The sequence below is a fragment of the Chiloscyllium plagiosum genome, chromosome 12 (genome assembly GCF_004010195.1).
Source record: "Chiloscyllium plagiosum isolate BGI_BamShark_2017 chromosome 12, ASM401019v2, whole genome shotgun sequence".
Taxonomy (NCBI): Eukaryota; Metazoa; Chordata; class Chondrichthyes; order Orectolobiformes; family Hemiscylliidae; genus Chiloscyllium; species Chiloscyllium plagiosum.
The window spans coordinates 70,648,653-70,674,484 of NC_057721.1; the positions used below are offsets into that span (position 1 = coordinate 70,648,653).

A 25,832-nucleotide genomic window follows, 5' to 3' on the forward strand; every position below is an offset into this window, starting at 1 on the left:
GGAATTCCTGACGAAGGGCTTTTGCCCGAAACGTCGATTTCGAAGCTCCTGGGATGCTGTCTGAATTGCTGTGCTCTTCCAGCACCACTGATCCAGAATCACTATCATCCTTACCCAGTCTGATTCACAGTAATATGGTTTACTCTTAACTGCCCTCTGAAATAGCAATTACGGATGGACAAATGCTGACTTTGCTGGTGATGCCAAATCGCAAAGAATAAAAAAGGTGGGCCCAAAACATCACATTAACTTAAGCTGTCAAACCTCATCTCTGACCCATCATTCCACATGCAATTTGTGTTGCTGCAAAAGTCAAATCATTTTCAAGACACACTAGCTTACAATTCAAAATGAAGTACATCAAATAGTTTGATATGGAGATGCACCCAAAAGCATGCACTCCTACATTATCAAACAAGTCACAGAAGATTCTTGATTCCAATATGGTTCTGCACCAGACAAGGCACACATATATAAAACTGTGATACTGGTGAATATGAACAGCCCTGAATCTACCTGTAACATCAGTGACCTTACACAGTCATACTCACAGTGGTTAAAATAAAATTAAGTTGAATTTTAGAGAATACAAGATCCCACAGATGACCTACTGAGCAATGTGTAGCAAAAAAAAAGGCTAAGGCCTAGATAAAAGGCTTGATTGAATCTGCCTGAGACTCATTTGGCAGGTTTAATCCTATTAACAACTCTCATTATAGGGAAAAAAATAATCGCACCAGCATAAATTTCAGTGATGTCTCACTTTGATAGAGCCGACAAGGTCACATCCAACATTGCAACTGCACAACACAGTCCAGACCTTCAATCTAATTTTGACCACAGCCAATCCAGCTCAAGTCCACAGCAACAACATTTCTCAAACCTTAACCCAAGTCCGGGAAAATATCGTGATTAGTTCAGAAAACTTGCAAACATTTGCACACTAAAAGCAAAACAAGAATTGCAAGCCAAAACAATACAGTCTTTGAACCAAAAATCTGAAGGAGGTGGGTAGTCCCAATTAGGTGCAAGCATTTTGATATAAAATGATGCGGATTCGAAAATAATAAAGACTGCCCCATTTATAATGATGGTTACTGATTTCTGCCGGGAGGGGTGGTGCTCTGGTGGAAGTTGATGTGGACTGGGTTTCTGGTGTGTGTGTCTGTGGTAGAGTCCTGGGGCTCGCTCACCAGCGGATCCCCTGCCGATCCATGCGGCCGCTGCCGATGTGGAGCCGGGTTTTAAGAGCGATCCATGTGCAACATTGTAACAAAGAACAGGCGGAATGGCGGCCGGAATGGAAACATTGTATCGATCCCGCTGCTACCTTACAGAATGTAACCAGCGGCGGATTGCAACCTCTTCCCAGCGGAGATTACCCCTCGGTCCGCAACCCTCCTCCCCCTGGTACCTCCCTCTCTCACCCTCCACCCACTCCCCTTCACCTTCACTCCTACCGCCAAAAAAACATACCTCCCTCCGGGGCCCGGAGCCGGGCCGCGCCGCGCCGGGTTTTGCCCCCCGCTTTTTTCTGTCTCTCTCTCTCTCTCTCTCTCTGATTATTTTGCAGGTTCGAGTCTGGTGAATCCTCACTCCGGGTTCCTGGCCGCCCCCAATTGCGCAGGAGCGGAAGCCTGACTTGCCTTTTTTTTCCCTATTTTCCTTCCCCCACCAAAAGCAAAGCCTTATCGTGCCGCCTGCTGGGGTTTGTAGTCTTTCCGTGCGCAGGGAGAGTGTCATCCCGCGGTGAAGCGGACTACAACTCCCCTCAGCCCCCCTCCCTCCCCCTCCAGCTTGCTGTTGATCCAACTCTGGAATGGCTTTTACAAACAGGCCTCTGAGCCCCGCTCTGCCAATTTGTCGGCAAGAGCAGTCCAAACTCGACTCTTGTTTCTCTCTCTTCACACAATTATCCTGTTCAAAGCCCAACATGAATCTGCACCCACACAGGCAGCGCATTCCAGATCCCAGCCACTGCATGTGGAAAACTGTACTCCTGTCATTTCTTTTAAATCTTGAGTCTTCCATCAATTTGAACAGCCTTATCCTGTCTACTTTATCCAGTCTCCTCATGCTTTTGAATGCAAAGAAAATGCTTCCATATATCTCCTCGGAACTGTAGTCTCTCATCCCTGTAACTTACAAATGGTTTCTGTACCCCTCACCAAAGACTTCACATCTTTCCTAAAATGTGGCCTGGAATTAGACACTGCTCCAGTTGAGGCTGAACCTGTGTTTGGGTTCACTATAACTTCCTTGTTTTTGTACTCTGTGTTACCTCTAATACAGGATCTGTATTTATTTTATTCAACCTGTTCATGTTATTGCACACCCCTAGAGAGAATGGGACCAGAAAACTAGGGCTTCTTGACTCCGCAGCTTTCTCTCAACCACCCCTGCCACCTTCAATAGTTTGTGTCAGTGTTTCTCAGTTGGAGAACTGGCTAGGACAATCTGAGTGGAAAAGCCTCTGCCTGCCCTTTGTCAATTGTTAATACGTGTCCAGGTCTGGGGCTAAATTCTCCCATGCTAGGTTTGCCACCCTTGAGCTTTTTTTTATTGAAACAGATGGGGAATTCTGAAATTTAGATCCAAGACTTGTGAAATTCATGGGGTGAGGATATTATGAAATGTAGTCCTGCCAGACTTCATTCAGCCAGTACTGGGGGCTGCTGGAAAAAGCTGAAACGAAAGCAAAATACTTCTAACATTTTACAGCTGAAATTTACAAAAAACAGAAAATCCTGGAAATACTCAGTAGTTCAGATAAATCAGTGGCAGGAGAAACAGAGTCAATGTATCAGGTTAGTGACATTTCCTGACAAATTTTGAACTCTTCCTTGGACAACATCAACTGGAAGACTGGAGGGTGTCTAATGTAACATTATTTAAGAAAGGTGGTAAGGAAAAGCCAAGGAACTATAGCCTTCCTTCAGTTGGAGGGGACTCACTAAGAAACTGACTTATGCATTTGGAGAGGCAAGGATTCATTTGGCATAGTCAGCATGGCTTTGTGCATAGGAAATCCTGTCTCTCAAATTTGGTTGAGCATTTTGAAGAGACAAACATAGATGATGGCAGAGCAGTAGACATTAGCAAGGACTGGTTAGTAAGGTTAGATCCCATAGATCACATTGGATCCAGGGAGAGCCAGCCAACTGGATATGAAATTGACTTGACAGTAGGAGACAGAAGGTGGTGGGAGAGGGTTGTTAATCAGACTGGAGGCCTGTGACCAGCGATGTGCTGCAAGGATCGGTGCTGGGTCTACGTTTGTCTCTTATATAAACGAGTTGGATGAGAGGCATGGTTAGTACATTTGTGGATGATACAAAATTGAAATTTAGTGAACAGTGAAGAAGGTTATCTGAGGGTACAATGGGATCTTGATCAGCTGGGCCGGTGGGCCAAGGAATGGTGGGTGGAGCTTAATTCCGATAAATGCACGATGTTGCATTTTGATAAGACAAAATAGGGCAGGACTTACAGTTAATGATCGGGCCCTGGAAGTGTTGTTAACCAGAGAGGCAGAGGGGTGCAGGTACATAGTTCCTTGAAAGTGGCGTCACAGTTAGACAGGATGGTGAAGGTGGCATTTGGCACACTTGCCTTCATTGGTCAGAGCATTGAGTACGCGAGTTGGGATGTCATGTTATGGCTGTACAAGACATTGATTAGATTAGATTAGATTACAGTGTGGAAACAGGCGGCACGGTGGCAAGCACTGCTGCCTCACAGCGCCTGAGACCCGGGTTCAATTCCCGCCTCAGGCGACTGACTGTGTGGAGTTTGCACGTTCTCCCCGTGTCTGCGTGGGTTTCCTCCGGGTGCTCCGGTTTCCTCCCACAGTCCAAAAGATGTGCAGGGTCAGGTGAATTGGCTATGCTAAATTGCCCGTAGTGTTACGTAAGGGGTAAATGTAGGGGTATGGGTGGGTTGGGAGGAAACCGGAGCACCCGGAGGAAACCCACGCAGGCACAGGGAGAACGTGCAAACTCCACACAGTCAGTCGCCTGGTAAGGCTACATTTGGAGTACTGTGGACAATTCTGGCTGCCCTGCTATAGGAAGGATGTTATTAAACTGGAATGGTCCTAAAGAGATTTGCAAGGATGTTACCAAGACTGAAGGGATTGAGTAATAGGGAGAGACTCAATAGGCTGCAACTTTTTTTTTCCCTGGAGTGTAGGAATCTGAGGGGTGACCTTATAGAGGTTTATAAAATCGTCAGGGACATGGATAGGGAGAATAACAAAGATCTTTTCTCCAGGCTAGGGGAGTCCAAAACTAGAGGGGATAGGTTTAAAGTGGGGCAGGAAAGATTTAAAAAGGACTTGAGAGGCAATCTTTTCATAGAGGGTGGTGCATAGTTGGAACAAGTTGCCAGATGAAGTGTTGAGGCAGACACAGTAACAACATTTAAAAGAGGTTTGGATAGGTACATGGATAGGAAAGTTTTAGAGGGATATGAACCAAATGCAGGGAAATTGGACTAGTTTGGTTTGGGAAAGCATAGACAAGTTGGATGAAAGGCATCTTTCTGTGTGTATGACTATGACTCTATAACTGGCTTTTGATTGATTGGAAGATGGTTGTGTTCAGACTTTTCTGTAAGGAAATCCTACTTTGACTTACAATATCGAAGGGCAGATGTATAGGGGGAACCTATAGTTGGGGGATTAAAAAAAGAGCCAAATCTTGCAAAGCTAAAGTAGAAAGGAATTTAACACACAAAGGCTGGTAGAAGTTTGGAACAGTCCTCTGAAATTTCTATGAGGTCAATGGTTTATTTAGTTTGGAGATTGATGGATTTCCGCGATCCAAGAAGGATTATGGAATGTGGAGCAAAGGTGGGTTGGTTAAGAATCAATTGTAGCAGCATGGTCCTGAGCTAAATGAAGGAAGAAATGACTTCAATTTATGTCGCACCTTTCCCAATCACTCAATGTCCCTAAACACTTTACAATACAAGTTAATTAAATATTACTGAAGTGAAGTCAGCTTTTTCATATAGAATCATCAAATCCCTTCAGTGCAGGAGGTGGCCATTTAGCCCATCAAATTCACACCGACCCTTCGAAAAGCATCCCACCCAGACCCAACTCCCTCACCGTTACTTTGGTGTTTGGTCATTAGTTTAGCCTTCTGACTCATCAAATATTGATATCATTTCTTTGTGTTGTTGGTTTTTACCTTATTCTTTTGTGAGATCTTGTTTGGGTTCAAATCAGACAGGGATATCAACCTCTCAAAAACAGTTCCCATGTACAAACTTTGACTTTTAGCAAAAAACAAATGGTCTTAACATACTCTACTTTAACTCAAGTTTATTTCTTTGTACCGATAAATACACTGATAAATCACCAGCAATTGCTTCTCGTGGTATCTATTTAAAAATCTAGGCTCAAAAGTTCCCTTGTCCTTCTAGATGGAAGTGGTCATGGGTTTGGAAGATGCTGTCTGAGGATCCTTAGTGAATTTCTGCAATGCATCCTGTAGATAGTACACACTGCTGCTACTAAGCGTCAGTGGTGGAAGAATTGGATGCTGATGGATGTGGTGCCAATCAAGCAAGCTGCTTTGTCCTGGATGGTGTCAAGCTTCTTGAGTAATATTGGAGCTGCACGCATCCAGGCAGATGAGAAGTATTCCATCACACTCCTGACTTGTGCCTTGTAGATGGTAGACATGCTTTGACAAGTCAGGTGGTGATTTATTCACCGCAGTATTGCTAGCCTCTGACCTGCTCTTGTAACCACTATGCTTATGTGGTTGAAGATTGCTGTGAAAGTCTTGGCTTTATTTTTTGCACTGATGCGCTGGGCTTTTCCATCATTGAGGATGGGAATACTTGTAGACCCTCCTCCTCTGGTGAGTTGTTTAATTGTCCACCACCATTTACAACTGGATGTGGCAGGATTGAAGGTCTTAGATCTGACCTTTTGTTTGTGGGATTAGCTTTGACTATCATTTGCTGCTTATGCTGTTTGTCATGCAAGTAGTCCTGCTTGGTAGCTTTACCAGGTTGACACCTCATCTTCAGGTGCTCCTGGTATGCACTCTTGCACTCTCCATTGAACCAGGGTTCGTCCCCTGGCCTGACGGGACTGGTTGAGTGGGGGATATGCTGGGTCATGAGGTTACAGATTGTGCTGGAGTACAATTCTGCTGATGTTGTTGATGAGAGAAAGTGAGGGCTGCAGATGCTGGAGATCAGAGCTGAAAATGTGTTGCTGGAAAAGCGCAGCAGGTCAGGGAGCATCCAAGGAACAGGAGAATCGACGTTTCGGGCATAAGCCCTTCTTCAGGATGTTGTTGTTGATGGCCCACAGTGCCTCATGGATGCCCAGTCTTGAGTTGCTGGATGTGTTCAAGTACCATTTAGCACAGTGATAGTGCCACACATGATGGAGGTTATTCTCAATTTGAAGGTGAGATTTTGTCTCCACAAGGACTGTGTGGTGGTTACTTACTGATACTGTCTTGGACAGATGCATCTGCAGTCGGCAGATTAGTAAGGGTGAGGTCAAGTATGTTTTTCCCTCTTGTTGGTTTTCTCATTACCTGCTGCAGATCCAGTCTAGCACTTATGTCCTTTAGGACCCAACCAGCTCGATTTGTAGTGATGCTGCCGAACCACTCTTGGTGGCGGACATTGAACTCCCCCACCCAGAATACATTTTGTGTCCTTGCCATTGTTCATGCTTCCTCTAAGTGTTCTTCAACATGGAGGAGTACTGATTCATCAGCTGAGGGAGGACAGTACGTGGTACATGGTATGTGGTAATCAGCAGGAGGTTTCCTTGCCCATGTTTAACCTGACGTCACAATACTTCATGGGGTCTGGCAACTCTCAACTGTATACTATTGTGCCACCACTTCTGCCAGTGGGACAAGACATGTCTGGAGATGGTGATGGTGTCGTCTGGGATATAGTCATACTCACGAAATTATACCCTATAGACAATGTCAGGCTGTTGCTTGACTAGTCTGTGAGATAGCTCTCCCAATTTTGGCATTAGTCCTCAGATGTTAGAAAGGAGGACCCTGCAGTATCGACAGGGTTGTTTCTGCCGTTGTCTTTACCAGTACTGAGGACGATGCCAGGTGATCCGTCCCGTTTAATTTCTTTGAGACTTTGTAGCAATTAGTACCACAGAAAGCTTACTAGGCCATTTCAGAGGACAATTCAGAGTCAACCACGTTGCTGTGGGTTTAGCCACATGCAGACCAGACTCTGTGAAGATGGCAGATTTCCTTCCCTGAAGGGCATTAGTGAACCAGATGGGTTTTTCTGACAATGATTTCACGATTTTTTAAAATTCCAGATTTTTAAAATTGAATTCAAATTCCACAATCTGCTGTGGCAGGATTTGAACCTGGGTTTCTAGATTAACAGTTCAGTGATAATACCACTAGGCCATCATCTACACTCTTCTTTCAATCTGAGCCATAGATTTACACATCTCATGTTGTCAAGTTCTCAAACACTTGCTATCTTTTGAAACCAAAGACCCCCACTTTCTTTGGTGTTCTGTCATTGGTTTAACCATCTGACTTCAGCAACTCATTAATACACTTGGCTGTTGCCCTGACACCTTGACCAAAGCTGGATACAGTATGCAAAATGTGACTAAATTACAGTGCAGATTCAATGAAAGATCCCACAATTCATACTAATGAGGATTCTAATTTGGGATTTGCAGTGTGATTTGGAATATTAATTGCCACATCTGCTAATAACTTCTAAAATTTCCCTCAATCATATCTCTGGCTGTTTTAAAGATAATTTGCATGGTAAGCTTTTTATCTTCAGGCTTATGCCCGAAACATCGATTCTCCTGTTCCTTGGATGCTGCCTGACCTGCTGCGCTTTTCCAGCACCACATTTTCAGCTCTGATCTCCAGCATCTGCAGTCCTCATTTTCTCCTCGAAGCTTTTTATCTTATAATATTCAGCACTTTCCATTTTGCTCTATTAAGTTTTATTTTCCATTGTTTTCACCTTTCTCATTTACTAAAAACAGTCAACAACGGAAGGTTATGGTGACTGACATATGATCCACTAACCTGACTGCTGTCAAGTGCAACTTGACCAGGCAAAACACGTTTCCTTGCTGCAGTCTCCTATTACTGCAAGGCAAGGAGCACTTATTTTCAATGATTATTTACTTCCCTCTGCTTTTCTCTGTCTATCAGTTATTAAATGTGATCACTGACTACTGCAGAGACTTAGTTTCCTGCACGTCATCTTTCCAGACCACTAACATTTTGCAACTGTGAATTCTGGAGTCACCCAAAATTCTGAAGAATTTTAAAAATTAATTCATGGGCCATAGCATGACTGGCTAGGGCAGGTTTTGTTGTCCATCCCTAGTTTCTCTTTGGGAGGAATTGATGACCTACCACCTTGAGTTGCTTCAGTGCAATCAACAGTGAACATCCCCCTGTTCTGACTTGATGATGGAGGGAAGGTCATTGATTAAACAGCTGAAGATAGTTCAGCATATGACACAACCGCAAGAAACTTTTTAAAAAATACAACCATCAGAAATTCCAGCAGAGGTGTCCTAGATCTGAGACAATTGATCTCCAGTCCTATATTGGGATTAGTGTAAATAGGTCAATGCAGACCCAATGGGCCTTTTCTGTGCTGTATGAATGACAATATGACACAACCATCTTTCTTTTTGCTAGGTACAACTCCAACCAACGGAGCATTTTCTCCCTGATCCCTGTTGATTCCAGGTTTCCCCAGGCTGTTTGATGCCACACCTGATCAAATGCTACCTTAATATTAAGGGCAAGTCACTTTCACTTCCCCACTTTAGTTCAGTTATTTTGACCTAGGGTGTAATGAGGTCAGAAGCTACGTTGACCTGACAGTACCAAAACTGAGTGTCAAGGACCATGTTACTGTTGAGTACGTGTTGCTTGCTAGCACTGTCCATAGCATCTTTCATCACTTCCCTGTTGGAGAGTAGAGCAATACAATAGCATTGGCTAGATTAGATTTGTCTTGGCTTTTGCAGATATACATGAGCAATATTCACATTGTGAGGTGGATGCCAGTACTGTAACTACTTAAGTACCTTGGTATTGTTTTGTAGATGCACCTAAGTGGGTGACAAGCTGGACATCAGCAGCGTAAGAGAATATAGATGAGACTGCTGTGAGCACTTTATATCCCTGCTCCAATTCTAGTTTACCCGAACAAGCAGGTCTCTTTTTCACCAACAGCTTGTCAAAGCTCAGCTTTATTGGATTCCAGAGAAACAATTCCAAAACGTATTTAGAAGATTAAACCTAGTTTCCCAGTTACTGGCAGTAGAAAGCAATGGCATGGTAGCAAGTTCACTGGACTGGGAACCTAGAATCCCTGTTCTGGGGATACAGGTCCAAACTCCCACCATGGCAAAATATGATTTTAATAAAACGTTTGGAATAAAAACATAGCTGGCCTAATCATAATCATTGTCGAGAGTGTGGTGCTGGAAAAGCACAAATCAGGCAGCATCCAAGGAGCAAGAGTCAACCTTTTGGGCAAAAGCCATTCATCAGGAATGAGGCTTAACTCAAATCTCTAGCATCTACAGTTCTCATTTTCGCCTAGTTGATTTTAACCTCACTGTGAAGCCTCTTTCAAGGATACCTATCTTGAGAAAGTTCTCCTCCTCTGCCTTATTCCTGATGAAGGGCTTTTGCCTGATGGCTCAACTCTCCAGTTCCTTTTCCAGCACCACACTCTCGACTCTGATCTCCAGCATCTGCAGTCCTCACTTTTGTCTAAGGGTGACCATTGTTGATTAATGACCAATTTTGACTGTCATAAAAAAACCCATCTGGTTCAAAAATGTCCCTTAACTCTGGGAAAGGCACAACTGGATGTTAGAGATCCCTGATTACAATGTGCACACAAAGGTAGAAGAGGGGAAAAAATGCAGCAGCTGTGGTATTACAGATAGCATTATGTGAAGAAAGATGATCATATTCCCAAGGGTTCAAGAACAGTTGATTTGGCTAGATAAAGAATAAAAATGGTGCTATTACATTACAGCAAACAATGTATAGACTACCAACTTAATTGGAAGGATGCAGAGGAACAGACCTGCAGGGAAATTGCAGAAGTTAGAGCGCATTGCTGGGGCAATGTGCCAAAATCACAAGTTACATTCCATTTCAGAACAACAACTGTATTGAATCAAGGATCACCTCAGTCAACTAGGGATGGACCAGAAAAGCAATATTGCCAAAGTCATCCAGCTTCCAAATGCAAAGGTTAAAGACCCTCAGACGGAGGAAAAGGCCCAACTGAATAATTCTTGCAAGGAACTAGTTCAGGCAGAATAGGCCAACTTGCCCTTTTACATCTGTACATTTCTCTAATGTGCTTCTTTGAAAAACAGTGGACTACCCGATAAGTCTTCAGTTCCACATCAAGCTGGTTATGTCAGAAATGTCACAAATCACTCAGTCGACAGTTCACATCCAAACATCATCTTGGGGTAACTAGGCAGGAGCACATCCTTTGAACTAATTTATTTTAAAAATTGGAAACAGTGAATAGACAATTTAATCTGTTAGTTTGGCGCACACATTCAGGCAAGCAAATAAAAGAGGAACAGACAGCAAAGGGTGTCAATCCTAAATGTTTAATTTGCCTTGGTTAGGTCTCATCTGGAGAACTGTCTTGGTTTGGTTTCTATGTGAAGGAAAGATATAAAATTATTGATTTGGAGATGCCGGTGTTGGACTGGGGGGTACAAAGTTAAAATTCACACAACACCAGGTTATAGTCCGACAGGTTTATTTGGAAGCACATTAGCTTTCAGAGCGCTGCTCCTTCATCAGGTGTACAACCATCTGATGAAGGAGCGGCACTCCAAAAGCTAGATGCTTCCAATTAAACCTGTTGGACTATAACCTGTTGTGTGAATTTTAACTTTGTAAAATTATTACCATTAGTCCAAACAATTATTTATTTATTTTGTCATTGAATGAGAACGTAATTATCAAAAGGGTCTTTCTTCTGGAATTCTTTCTGGACAGAATGAAATCATTTTAAAAGAAAACAAATTTTCTGAAGTATCTTTCACAACATCAGGACATTTCATAAGTTTTTTTTTAAATTACAGCCAATTAAGTGTGAACATTGTTGTAGTATAGACAACACAACGCCAAACTGCCACAACCAGCTCTCACAAACAGCAGTGTGGTAAGGATCATTGTCTTCACAGAGTAGTGCCTTCAGATCTTCATGTTTCACCTTGAGGTGAACTAGGGCATTTTCAGCTACCTTTTCCCCACCCCAACCCCAACCCCACCCACCTCCCGTTTATCTCTCATTCCCCTTGGCCCACAAGCCTCATTCCTGGTGAAGGGCTTATGCCGGAAACGTAGATTTTCATGCTCCTCAGATGCTGCCTGACTGGCTGTGCTTTTCCAGCAGCACACTTTGCAGTCTCCAGCATCTGCAGTCCACTTTGGCTGGAAGAGTAAACTTAAAAATATCTAAAGAGAGTCGTAGAGATGTACAACATGGAAACAGACCCTGTGGTCCAACCAATCTATGCCGACCAGATATCCCAACCCAATCTAGTCACACCTGCCAGCACCCGGCCCATATCCCTCCAAACCCTTCCTATTTCATATACCCATCCAAATGCCTCTTAAATGTTGCAATTGTACCAGCCTCCTCCACATCCTCTGGCCGCTCATTCCATACTTATACCACCCTGTGTGGAAAAAGTTGCCCCTTAGGTCTCATATCTTTCCCCTCACCCTAAACGTATGCCCTCTGGTTCTGGACTCCCCGACCCCAGGGAGAAGACTTTGTCTATTTACCCTATCCACACCCTTCATAATTTTGTAAACCTCAATAAGGTCACCCCTCAGCCTCCGACATTGCAGGGAAAACAGCCCTTCATGAGAAATACATCGGGATCTTGCCGCCCCCAGGCACAAATGCAGATACAGGAAAGCTAATAGAATGTTACCACTTGAGAGGAATTGAACAAAATAGGAAGGTTATGCTTCAGTTGCACAAGGCAATGGTGTGACTGCACCTGGAACACTATACAGAGTAAGGATTACCTTATTTAAGAATGTAAATGCAGTTCACATAATTTGTGCCAAACTAATACCTAGATTGAGGTACCTCCTCTCTTCCTTCCTTTCCCCAATACCGGTTTCTAATTCTGGGGATAGACTGGCTAATAATATCCACTATAAAACCACCGACTCCCAGAGTTATCTGGACTATACATCCTCACACCCTGCTTCTTGCAAAGATTACACTCCATTCTCCCAGTTCCTCCATTTCCATCGCAGATTCCGATGACGCCAACTTCGACAAGGGAGCCTCCAAAGTGTCCACCTTCTTCCTTAACTGAGGATTCCCCAGCACCATTGACAGGGTCCACGACTGGGTCCGACCCATTTCCTGCACTTCAGCCCTCATCGTCTCCCTTCTCTCCTGCAACAGTAATAGGGTTCCCCACATCCTTACCTACCATCCTACCAGCATGCACATCCAGAAAATCATTAGTTACCATTTCCCAACATATATTCTCCTCCCTTGTCCCTGCGGAAAATGGACTATTCTTGATGGAACATAGTGGTCCACTCTTTCTTCACTCGCAACATCACCCCCCCCCCACCTCCCCTCTCCAATCGAAGGTGCAATACCTGCGCATTTACCTCCTCCTTCCTCAGTATCAAAGGGCCTAAATATACCTTCCAAGTGAAGCAGTGCTTTACCTGCACTCACAAGCTAGTCTGCTGAATTCGCTGCTCACAATGGTGGTCCCCTCAATGTTGGGGAAAACCAAGTGTGGACTGGGTGAACGCTTTGCAAAATATCTATGTTCTGCCCACAAAACTATCCCAGAGCTTCTAGTTACAGCCACTTTAACACACCACCTTGTTCCCCAGCCAACAGCTACCTCAGGCTTATTGCCATCCTCCAGCAAAGCTCAGCATAAGCTGGAAGATCATTTTCCGTTTTCCGCTAGGGGACCCTACAGTCTTCATGACTCAATATGGAGTTAAACAACCTTATGGATTGAACTCTCCTATGTCCCAGCCTTTGATGACAGTCTACTATTACACACAACCTATTGTCAGTCACTAACAGTCTCCATTAACTGCTATTCACCCTCCTAGCCAGATCTTTTTCCACTCTTGGGGATACATCCCAGACAATCACCTATCATTTATTCCATAGACCCCTCTCCAGGATTGAAGGATTACACCTGAAACATCAACTTCTCCATCACCTGATGCTGCCTGGCTTGCTGTGTTCTTCCAGCCTCCTGTCTGTCTACTAACAAGTAGATGTGGCTATCATACTGTTCCTATGGACGTACCAATGCTACTTTTAATGAACAGTACTGAGATTAACCAAAGGTTGTCTTCTACCTACCTGCTGGCGATGATAGTGAAACAATGGGAGGCACTGTGGCTCATAGTGGTTAGCACTGCTGCCTGTGCCAGGGACCCAGATTCGATTCCAGCCTCGGGCAACTGTCTGTGGGGTGTTTGCACATTCTCCGTGTCTGCATGGGTTTCCTCTGGGTGCTCTGGTTTCCTCCCACAGACCAAAAGATGTGCAGGTTAGGTGAATTGTCGAAGAGTGTAGTGGTGGAAAAGCACACAGCCGGTTAGGCAGCATAACAGCACAGCCAGTTATGCTGCCTGACCGGCTGTGCTTTTCCAACACCACACTCTTCGACTCTGATCTGCAGCACCTGCAGTCCTCCCTTTTTCCAGGTTAGGTGAATTGGCCATTCTAAATTACCCACAGTATTCAGGGATGTGTAGGTTAAGTGCATTAGTTGAGAGTAAATGTAGTAGGGTAGGGGAATGGGTCTGGGTGGGTTACTTGGAGGGTCAATGTGGACTTGTTGGGCCAAATGGCCTGTTTCCACACTGTAGGGATTCCATCTGCCCTGCATTCAACAAGAACAAAAAAAAAGAGCAAAACTAATCATGATTCTCAATATTTATTGCATTAGTTACATGAATTAAGACACAAGTTTTACATATGAAGGCAACTGGGTAACTTCAGTGTTTTTCCTTTATGCAAGATCATTAACATGCAGTATTTGCTTTTATCGTTGACAATAACTTAGTGTGCAATCCATTTTCAGTTCTGGTTCCTGGCTCAGTTCCATAAACATCATACACTTACTTTTCCCTTTACTAATTCCAGGTAGGGAGGGAGCACCAAAAGAAGGTTCCAGTTACAGTCAACGAGAAACCTACAATCACTGTGCCCGTGTTAAAATAAAAACATTTACACGTTTACATGGAAACAATCCATTTTAAATGCAAGATTCTTCACAGCATTTGTGTGGTGGTAGTGGGCTTTACACAGCCCTTTTCCACTCTTTGGTCATGGGCTTAAACCCCATCAAATACTGGGCTGGACATACAATAATTCACATGCAAGGATTTACAAGTTGTAAATGACAAGGGTAAGACAGAATGTAGAGAAACAATAGTAACTATGGAAATTTGTATAGTACTTTCAGACCACCCCTTTTCAGGAGGTGTCAATACTAAAGTCCTAAATTCACAGAAAACACACAATGATTAGTAGGTCACTTTCGTTGGGAATCATTTTACACTTCTATACTTACAACATTATTACTTGCAATGTCACTTAATATCTATGAAAAATAAATCACTGAGCTATAAAGGATAACTGGAAGCCCATACTGAAGGAACAGCATCACGTAAACCCAACACACAAGTCATTTCCCCCACCCCCAAAATAACTCATTGAAATTGAAGGGAGGGGTATTGAGGAAGGAACATAGTTTGGGGGAGGGGCAGGGGAGACTGTTTAAAAGAACTGACAAAATCCACTGGTACAGTCAGATGTCAAGGCACATCTTGGCCAGCTGAACTGCGTGAGAAACAGCAATAAGATGCTCACTGGTCTTCTTCCCCATCATGACTTGACAAGGGCAGAACTGGAGCATCCTCGGGCAATGGGCTCTGTCATAACAGACCCAGAGCCCAAACAGAAAAAACTACAAGTTCTTTTACACTGGTCTACAGAACTTGTGTAGTTTTCTGGATGTTGTCACTACATTTGAGTTTTTAAAAGCAGTAAATATTCTATCAGGTTAGCTAAAAAGAGGAAGGACAATAATTGTATGTCAAGACTGGCAGATTAAAAATAGATGGCTATAACCTAAAGTCCTAAGTTACAGTACATAAAAACAAAGGGAGGAATTCAGCAGGCTGGCAGCATCTATGGGGAGAGAGAGACACACACGACTGAGTGCAGGAGGGAGGGAGACAATTAGACAGACTGAGACAGAGAGAGCCTGGAATCCCACGTGACACTTTCGGGTTGAAGTAGTGTCATCTTGGACTCAAAACAATAATCATCTTTCTCTCTCTCTCGGGTGCTGCTAGACCTGCTGAGTTTCTTCAGTGTTTTTATTTAGATCGCCAGTATTTTGCATTAAGTTGCAGTCAACCCTGAAGCAAAGGAAAGGCAGGCCACTACACATTTATTCAGTGACTCCTAAATACCACTGGGCAAAACTGGAAGTAGCAAAAGAATAATGGAAGGGAGATAGCAATTGGTCACGATTGTTGTAAACCAAACAAGGGAGGTTTGTTTCCTTTTAAAAAAAATGCCGCCAGAGGTCAGAAGATACAAAATGTGAAATTTATCCTATTGCTGTATCCTTCCACACACAAGTACAAAATACAGTCAATTTAACTCTTCGGTGTGAAGCCTCAACTAACATCCCAGCAAACATGGTCAGATGTTTGCCTTTCTTAACTGACCCAATTACTTCCAAAACAAACAGCACACTCAGAACTAGATATTGGGAACCCACTGTTCTTTGGATTTCCCAAAGCTGGAAGGAAATGGTCCCTCAAAACTTCAGAGGCAATGCAACAGCAAGACATCAAGGGACTGAACAGGACAGGTACTCAATAACATGACAAAAAAATGATGGACTCCAGCAACAACTTCTCCAGTCAGTTTAAAAACAATCAAGTGCATTATCAGAAGATTCCTCTGGTTCCACTAAACATGTGGCATTTAAAGTGGCACTGTGCAGCAGCACATTCAAACAGCCTGCAGGAAGCTCAAGATTTTTGTATTTTGTGTGTTAAAGGGTGGTGTTACGATCCTCCAAATACCACCCAACAGGAGAAGAAAGTTACAATGACATGCATACAAACCTATTGAACTGCAATCCGCATCCTGTTTCAAATACCTTTGATGTAGTGAACAATTAGTGTCATGGGTGGGGGAGGCGGTCTCAGACGTGTGCTCCTCTTTCTTGCTTCATAAGTTCGTATTACAATTTGTAAACTATCTAAAAAGCAAAGTCAGCTTCTAACATTTAGTCTGAAACTGTGATAACTCAGGGATTCTCAGAGAGCCCTAGAGGGGAAGTTAATGCTTTTGAGCTCAATTCGGAGTCCTCTGTAGTGGAAATTCAGGTTACAAGATGTGGCATCTTTTTGGCGCACAACCAACCCAACGGCTTTGATAGTCTGGCTTAAACAGCATAAAGAAACAAGATCTCCTATATTAAGGTGATTCCTATTAGTATTTTTTAACATCAGAATTCCATCACTTCTATTTTGGAAGACAGGAAGTCATTCCATTTGCTGATCTCAGATGTTTCTTCCCAGTTCTAGAAAATTTCTCTCATTGCCTTGCCCTCTGCAGGGAATTCTTAGCAAGGAACAAAACAGGGCACTGGTTCCTGAACAGCGCAATGCTTCTTCTTACCAATCCTACTGAGATCTAGCTATTTGGCAGCTCCTACAACCAAAAGAGAACCACGATACCATCTCACTCAGTTACAAATCTCAAGGTAAAATGCTTGGCACCATTCGAAAAAAAGGTGAAGAAAATAAAAGTCAGCATTCTAACCACAAGTCACTCTCTGAATAATACTCTAACATCCAGGGCTGTCCTTTGGAAGGAACAGAAATCAGAGACCAAATCCTTCCAAATGGCTCCGAAAGGCCTGGTGGCTGTGCCATCTTTTGAGCCTATCAATAGGCTTCCATTTCCAAAGGAAAAATGGCAAAATATGAATGGAGTGGAGCAAAAGGGTCAAAGGGATGTGGATGAAGCAAGAGTAAAAAGTAATGGAATTTTGCAGATGAGTTAGATGGGGTTTAAACCCAATTGTATATTTTTAAAAAACTACAATAGTTCTAAACTTAAATGACAAAAGCCAATTGAAATAGCTGTATGCAGGTCACAAACATTGTAAAGTTTCCTGCAATCTAGCACGATAGCTCAAATCAATATGAACACCTCAGCGGAGGTTCCTAAGATATGGTGTTTTATCTGAGATTGGGCCTGGGTACATAAAAATGTAGTGTTCAAAGTACTTCAAGATTTTCAAAACCTTGTTCGGTATCCAAAGCTCATGACAGGAAATTACAAATGAATGGAAGCCCACCAATTCCAGCCCCCCTTCCCACCACCTGTCCTCAACACCACAAAGTAAAAGTGTTGCTATTTACCTCAGTGAGCGTTAAGTAACATTTAAAGTTTAGTATCCTACTAAATTGAAATAATTTTGATGCAGCACACCTCAGTAATTGCAAGTCAAGTAATACCATGAGGCTTTCAGAGTTTGCACATTCCCTAGTCACAGTGCAACACAGTGGACAGAAGGGGAGGATTGGAGGGGAGGGGGAAGGAGAGAGTTAACCTCAAGCATTCCTAAGTGTTAGTCCACTGTGGAGCTGTTAAATTTAGCTTTGCTCTTGGACTTCGGGAAAAGCCTCTTAATCTGCTTCCTGGTCGACTTCCTCTCTTTCTCCAGGGGCATTGGCTGCTCCAGATAAACCAGATCATTGTGAGATTGGCTCATCCCAGGATCCTTCTGATGTCGGCGGCGGCGGAAAAAAAATTTTGCTCCACTCCGCATAAAACTACCTGGAAAACCAAAATCAAAATTTACAAGGCAATTAGGTCCTGCCCAAAATTACTCAAAACAACATCCATCTATAATATCCCTTCTACCCTCACAAAGGTTGTGTCAGTGGAATTATGCACACGCTGAATGTCAGTCTCTGCAGATTGAGCAGGAAAACACTGTGTGCCATGAGGCAGTGGATCAGACATTGCCAATTTTGATCTCTCTGAGCAGCGCTAAGGGCTTTCAACTTCAATGAAGATTCCAGTCAGTTTCCCTGCTCTTCAGCGGAGATAGGAGAGAAAAATTACCTGCTGACTCCATCTGAAAGGAGGTGCATGCACAAGTCAGGCACACTGCAAACACCTTTTTTCCTCTCTTTACCCACACACCGCATTGACCCACCCGGTCATTTAATGAAGATATTGGAGAGCCCAAGAGAATCATATCCTGGAAAAGGCCAAGTACAATGCAGCGAGATTGCTAAGGTCTTGTAAGAAATCATTTACTTGTTGACAATTCAATCTCCATTTGCCTTAGTTTGTACTCAAGGCTGTCCACAAACTGAATTCCAAGACTCTGTGCAATACAGATTCGCATCCAAAATAAATAAAAATCAAAGGGCAGCATAGTGGCTCAGTGATTAGCACTGCTACCTCACAGCACCAGGGACCTGGGTTCAGTTCCACCCTTGAGGGACTGTCTGCATGGGTTTCCTGCCACAATCCAAAGATGTGCAGGTTAGGTGAACTGGCTTGGTAAACTGTCCAAAGTGTCCGGGGATGTGCAGGCTAGATGGATGAGCCATGGGAAATGCAGGGTTACACAGACAGGTGAGGGGTGGGTCCAGTGTGGCCTGCTATTAGAAGGGTCGGTACAGACTTGATGGGCCAAAAGGCCTGCTTCCACACTATGGATTCTGTGACTCTGATTCTTTGCCTCCCTTAACCTAACTTGTGGGCAGCACGGTGGCACAGTGGTTAGCACTGCTGCCTCACAGCGCCAGAGACTTTCTGTGTGGAGTTTGCACATTCTCCCGTGGGTTTCCTCCAGGTGCTCCGGTTTCCTCCCACAATCCAAAAAAATGTGCAGGTTAGGTAAATTGGCCATGCTAAATTGCCCATAGTGTTAGGTGTAGGGGAATGGGTCTGGGTGGGTTAGGCTTTGGCGGGTCAGTGTGGATTTGTTGGGCCGAAAGGCCTGTTTCCACACTAAGTAATCTAATCTAATCTAACCTAACCCCTAGTGTCACTCTAGACTTGGGGCAGAGGCCAGTGAAGGAAGTGAAATACATAGTATGTTGCGTTTGGATTATAGTACAACATTAGTGTTTAATTCACTGCGGCGTCTCCTAGAAATGCCCACCTTGACAATGTTATGTCCTCTACTGGACAAAGTTCTGATGAAAGATCATGGTCTGAAACATCACGTAGTTTCTCCCTTCATGGATTTGCACGATCTGCTGAGTATCTCTGGCAGTGTGAGATTTTTAAAAACTTTTTTTTGGCGGGAGAACGGAGAGGGGTGTGAAGAAGTCTATGATTATCAATGATATACTACTGCAACATAACAACGAATGAAGAGAATCCGATGCATTGAGGTGATAGCTTGTCACTTCTCTATTAAAAAGCTTTTTCAAAATAATCCCCGATTTTGGAACTCAAGCAGAACATTTACCTCTAGATTTTTTCATAGTTCCTGTTTCTGAGCCAGCCATGGAAAGATTGGACCGCTGTTCAAAATCCAGGTCTTCCTGAGAGCCATCGTTCCACTGACTGACTTCCTGCTCCACTTGATTTGTGGGTGCCATCGCTGAAGTTCCCTCTGCAGCACAAAGCTCAGCCAAGGGTAAGCTGCGAGTTAATGTCCGTTCCGAGGGAAGCCCAGAGATGCAGTCAGAGGAAGCGAGAGGCTGAGGTTCTTGCCTCAAGGACGCATCCATGGCAGCTGCGTAATCAGCCGACAGGGTCATTTCATCATCGATGACTAAGGGAGACTGGGAGGGCAAGATGGGAAATAATGTCGTCAGATTATTAATTGCTTGCAGCCAAGTCAAGCATTTTAAAAGTTAAAGTCCCAAATTTGAACTGAATACTCAATGTTGTCCAACCCACGTATGAGAAATTTTCAAGTTCTTCCTCCCCTGCGCCACTTAATGAACCAAGGGTGGATCAAGAGAAAACATCCCTCATGAAATCGGAGAAAAGTCAGATGGACATTTTAAGGAGGTTGAGACAGAACTTGGTGAAGCACAAATTATTTCAACACATGTGGGAAAGCTGACTAATTGAGCACCAAGAATCCAATTTGCATATGAAAGTTTCCCAACAGGCTGAGAGCGCTGAAGTCATCACCAAGTCTCACCCCGTTTTGATTTGAACGTAAACCAACTGTTGCACCAATATCCAGGAAACATACCATTGTGCGAGCACCATCGTCACAAGGACCCCAGCAACTCAAGATGATCACTACCAGCTCTTTTTTTTGATTCATAAGATGTAGGCATTTATTGCCTGTTAGGAGTCAGCCACGTTACCTTGGATCTGGAGTCACATGTAGGCCAGACCAGGTAAGGACGACAGCAGGAGGTTAGAGAACACAGCAAGCCAGGCTGGATCAGGAGGAGGTGAAGATGACGTTTCAGGTGTAACCCTTCTTCAGGACTGTGGTGAGACTTAGAGGTTACTTTGGCTCTCAGCCCATCGGGAGGCCTGAAGAAAGGTTACACCCAAAGTGTTGACTTCACCTCCTGATGCTGCCCGGCTTGCTGTGCTCCCCCAGGCTCCTGCTTGTCTACCTTGTATCTGGCAGTTGTCTAAGACCAGGTAAGGATGACAGTTTTCACATTAGTGAACCAGCTGGGTTTTTATGACAATTGGCAGTGGTTAGTTACACCTCTGGAGTAGGTGGGTCTTGAACCCTGGCTTCCTGGTTCAAAGGTACTGATATGACGCTACTTCCTATGCCACAAAAGCCCCTACTACCAGCTTCTTATGGCAACTAGGGATGGACAAGAAATACAGTCACTGTCCCCATCCCAAAAATAAACAAACTGTACAGATACACCATTTTGGTTGTGCCCCAACAGTGCTTTTACCAGTATTTATTATAAAGCTAAGAAGCTGGAATCTTTTAATATTTTGCACTTCTGAACTAAAAGGGAAATAAGAAACAGAAGTCCAATGTTACTCCCACATTGTGCCTTCAACACCATTAAAGTTAATTCCCAACCAAACAGGAAAAATAAACAACATGATTAGAGAAAACCCTTCCTCGCTCAAAATCAGGAGAGCAGTTATCTATCCGGCATTATATTCCACTTAATAGCTTCACCCTCTTTCCAATCATAACGACCCTAACAATCAAAAATTTGCCAAATGTAGATGTTCTGGTTTGAGAAAGGGAGGAGGATGATTAAGACAGAGAGAAAGATGATCTCTGACATGATAACGAACTTACCTTTGTGACACCCGAAATTACCATTGTACTTCTCCTGACGGGAGACTTCAGCGTGTGCTTCGCCGATTCTGTTAGCTGTCGGATTGCAGCTTCAGCCACCGGGTCTGTGCCACTCAACTGCAGCAGCTCTACAAGAATTTAAGACTGAAATCAATGCCGAGAACACCCCTTAACACTGATTAAGGCAACGAGACCATCCGACAAGAAGGAAACTACCTTGCATACATTAACAGCTGAATCCAAGTTAACCCAAAAAGAATACTCTCAACTGGTTTGTTCCTTCCTATGACACTATGCTCAAAACCAAACTATCGTTGTGCAGTATCCCTCAATTTCCTACTGAACTAGAATTTTTTTTAAATATTAGAATAAAGACAAACTTGTCTTTATTCAAGAACAGGCTGATGGTGACAAACAACTCAGTGAATTGGTTAGCTCAGTTGACTTGATGGCTGGTTTGCGATGCAGTGTGATGACAATAGCATGGGTTCAATTCCCACACTAGCTGAGTTTGCTATGAAAAACCCTCCTTCTCAACCTCTCCCCTTGCCCGAGGCATGGTGACCCTCACGTTAAATCACCACCAATCACATCTCGAATGAGAAAGCAATCCTATGGCCCTTAGGGACTTTGGCAAGTTTACTTTATTTTTAATTACATTCAATTTTAATACACAGTCAGGCACTTCATTGTAGAATTCTCAAGTGTTGGCATATCAGATTGGGGTCAGATCAGCAAGACTTGTGAATCATGGGGAAAAAGTAGAAAAAAAACTCCTTCCTTAACAAAAAAAAAAGTTGTCAAACACCTTCTTACCAAGGGAGAAAGACCAGGGCCTCCCTCGAAAGTTGTCTCTTCAAATCTGTCTCGCGAACTGAATTTTCCAAATTACTGAAGCATTCTGCCAAGTTCATAAATACAGTAGACTGCTGTAGTCCATGAAGAAACACATGGAGAAACAGTAGAATGAATGTAATTGTTGTCAATTGAAAAAGAACGACAGACTTGCATTTACAGCACCATGACAGAAGTGGGGAGCAGGGATGTGTGTTATCAAGCAGCAATGCAAAAGGAATAACCTGCTCATTCAGGTTTCTGACCTCTCACCAAACATGGACACAAGAGCTGAATTCCAGAAGCAAGGTGAGAACGACTGCCTTGACACGAAGCAACATTTGATCAAGTATTTGATGTCAAGGAGTCCTAGGAAAATTGATTGGGGCAGATTAAAACTCTATGCTGGTCAATTATACCTAGCACAAAGGAAGATGTTAAATCAATCATCTGAGCCTCATGCAGATGTTAAGAGTCAGAGTCATACAACATGGAAACAGAGTTAAAAATCACAACACCAGGTTATAGTCCAACAGGTTTAATTGGAAGCACACTAGCTTTCAGAGCGACGCTCCTTCATAAGGTGATTGTCGCTCCGAAAGCTAGTGTGTTTCCAATTAAACCTATTGGACTATAACCTGGTGTTGTGAGATTTTTAACTTTGTACACCCCAGTCCAACACCGGCATCTCCAAATCATAACCTGGAAACAGACTGACTATTCAATCCAACCTGCCCATGCCAACTCCGCTTCCCAATCTAAACTTGTCCCACTTGCCTGTGTTTGGCCCGCATCCCTCTAAACCTTTCCTATTTGTGTATCTGTCCAAATGCCTTTTGAATGTTGTAACTGTTCCTCAGGGTCACATCCTCAACCCAATCAGCTTCAGCTGTGCCATCGTAACAAGAGAAGCGGCTGATGATTACACAAAATGCTCAGCATCATTTGTGAATATTTCAATCCCGAAGTAGTCTGTGCCCACATGCAATAGCACCTGAATAAAATAGGCTTGGGGTGATAAATGTTAACTACACATCACACAAGTTCCTGTCAATGGTAGTTTCCAACAATATAGAATCTAACTATTACCCTTTGACATTCAGTTGCATTACACTTGCTGAATCCCCCACTATTGACATCCTGCAGCTTATTATTGACCAGGCACTGGACTGAACTAGCCATATAAATAAAATGAAGTTACCATGTCAGATCAGGGGCTGGGAATTCTGCAGTGAGTAATTTACCTTCTAACCTCCAAAGCTTGCTCATTATTGACAAGGCACAAATCAGGAGTGTGATGGAATACTCCCCATTTGCCTGGTTGAACCGAATTTCAATAACATTCAAAAAGCTTAGCACCATCCAGAACCAAGCAGCCTGCGTAACTGGCACCACATCCACTACCTTCTATCCAGATGCACAATACAAGACACATTAACACTCCAAGGATTCTTTGTCAGCACCTTCCAAACCCATGAGCTCCAACACCTAGAAGGAGAAAGACAACAGATACATGGGAACAATTTGCACATTCCCCTCCACTCACATCCTGACTTCGAAATACCTTCATCTCCCTTCACTGTCACTGGGTCAAACTCCTGGAACTCCCATACTGTCAAAGACTACACTGGTTCATGAAAGCAACTCACCAGCATCTTCTTCAGAGCAATTAAGAATGGGCACTAAATGGCTGACCTAGCCGGGAATGACCACATCCCATTAATGAACTAAAAAAAAAGTTATTCCTGAAGAAGGGCTTATGTCCGAAACGTCGATTCTCCTGCTCCTTTGATGTTGCCTGACCTGCTGCGTTTTTCCAGCAACACAGTTTCAGCTCTGATCTCCAGCATCTGCAGTCCTCACTTTCTCCTAAAAAAAAAAGTCAGTCAATCTCCTAAGTGTTTCACAGCTACTTCTGAAATATATTTGAAATGTAATACTATGGAGAAAATGCAGCAGCTGATAGGCACACAGCAAGTTTTCCCAAACAGCAGGTAAACGTATGACCAGACATAAGTATTGACAGGGCACAATATTCTTGTTCTTCTTCACAGATGACGAAGAAAGCTCCACAGGAGCTTTGATGGCCAAGCCAACAGGGAGCAGACAGGGGCTCAAGTTTCATCTGAAAGACTACACATCAGGCTGTGCAACATTCCCTCCACACTACAGCAGGATGTCAGCCTGATTCTTCTGTTTAAACCTCAAAAGGAATGGAGCCCATGACTTTCTGACAGAGGGACAAATAAGCTACCTCAAGCCAGATCCAAACCCAAACCAGTAGTTATGAGTTTACAATCTTCTCTGACTCTGCACTCATTTGCGAGATGGTGTCTTTCAGCATTTGAAACCATAATTACTGAACCAGGGTGGGAGCGGAGGATAGATATCGGTGTGTGCGTATAGAAACTAGTTTGTTTGGTTACTATGGCTACTCAAAGTAAATTGGAGGATACTGGACAGTCAAGGCTTAATAGGTCAACCATTGCCAAAAGCACAGGCTTTGCACTTCCTGTGACAATAAAAGCACAGCAGTTGGTAAGTACATGTTGCAGTAATGAGCTCACAAGTGCAAAGAAAATAGATATGAGCAATGAGAATGAGATAAAGAAACACAACAGGGGAGTGGAAACTGTGCTGGATATGACTGGCTTCAAAAATAAACTCCTTTTTAAAAAGCAGAGTACATTTTGAATGCCAAAAGGGGAGCATGTAGTTCATGCCCATATCCAGCTGTGGCTGTAATTTAATCCCAATGTTTTAATCAATGCCACTCTGTTGTAGATACTAGAAATGCAAACTAAACTTAGCAAGGAGGGAGAAACCTTCTCTCTGGTTTTATTCCCTCTGTAAAATGAGGAATATTAACATTTGAAATCTATTTGGAATTCATTGTATTTAACAAACAAACAGCACGTTGTGTGCAGGATTTTATTTTTTCATAAAGATCCCCTCACCCTTCTATTCATCTGATCCTATCTCCACAATGCTCTCCACTGTGCTTATCCAGCTGCTTCTTAAGCTCATTTGCCTCAACTGCTCCTCATTGCAGAGAGTTCCACTTTCCAACCAATTACAGGATGAGAGATTTCTCCCAAATTCCTTTACTGGATTTATAAAGTGATTATCTTGTACAAATTGTTTTGGTTCTGGATTTCTTTACAAATGGAAACTTGCCACATCAAACCCTTTCATAAATCTTCAAGGCATCTGTTAAGTTGTTGTTTAGTGCTGTCTTCACAGCCCTATTCTGTTCATTCTTTTCTGACAGGTATAACCTCTCACTACTCGTATCATTCCTTTACATTTGTTTCACAGTGCGTTTATGTCCATTGAGTGTGGAAACCAGTACTGGTCATTGCACTGCAAGTGTGGTCTATCAAGGCAAGGAAGCACTAGCTGTATACAAGTCCAGCATAATTTCTGCAAAGTTGTGCTCCAGAACAGTTCTTCTCAGAGTCCTATACCAAGTTGGGCCTTCATATCCTTACAAGAATTTTGCTGGTGCAGGATGTACAGTGACCCCAGAACATATGCAACAGAATTTCTGAACCCAGATCAATAAGACAAAGTTGAACAGCAGAACAAATCTGCTTCTCATCAAAAGAATTGGTAA

At 43.3% G+C, this 25,832-nt stretch overlaps 2 protein-coding genes across 6 annotated transcripts in view; both read right to left on the reverse strand.

The window, feature by feature from the left end:
- The window catches only part of prdm15 (PR domain containing 15), an 84,609-nt gene extending 82,933 nt beyond the window's left edge, over positions 1–1,676 (reverse strand). For 4 of the 5 annotated variants that reach the window (XM_043701382.1, XM_043701380.1, XM_043701383.1 and 1 more), the window contains exon 1: positions 1,477–1,676. The gene's annotated coding sequence lies outside the window, so the exon portion shown is untranslated. The remainder of the gene's footprint in view (positions 1–1,476) is intronic. The other variant, XM_043701381.1, reaches the window with a different exon arrangement.
- A 12,313-nt stretch (positions 1,677–13,989) lies between these two features.
- LOC122555405 (C2 domain-containing protein 2) overlaps positions 13,990–25,832 on the reverse strand; it is a 56,672-nt gene continuing 44,829 nt past the window's right edge. Inside the window, exons 12-14 of the mRNA XM_043701385.1 lie at positions 21,383–21,510; positions 19,601–19,919; positions 13,990–17,943 (exon numbers count right to left, since the gene is read on the reverse strand). Coding sequence (XP_043557320.1) covers positions 17,735–17,943; positions 19,601–19,919; positions 21,383–21,510 — 656 coding nt within the window. The 3' untranslated portion in view covers positions 13,990–17,734. The remainder of the gene's footprint in view (positions 17,944–19,600; positions 19,920–21,382; positions 21,511–25,832) is intronic.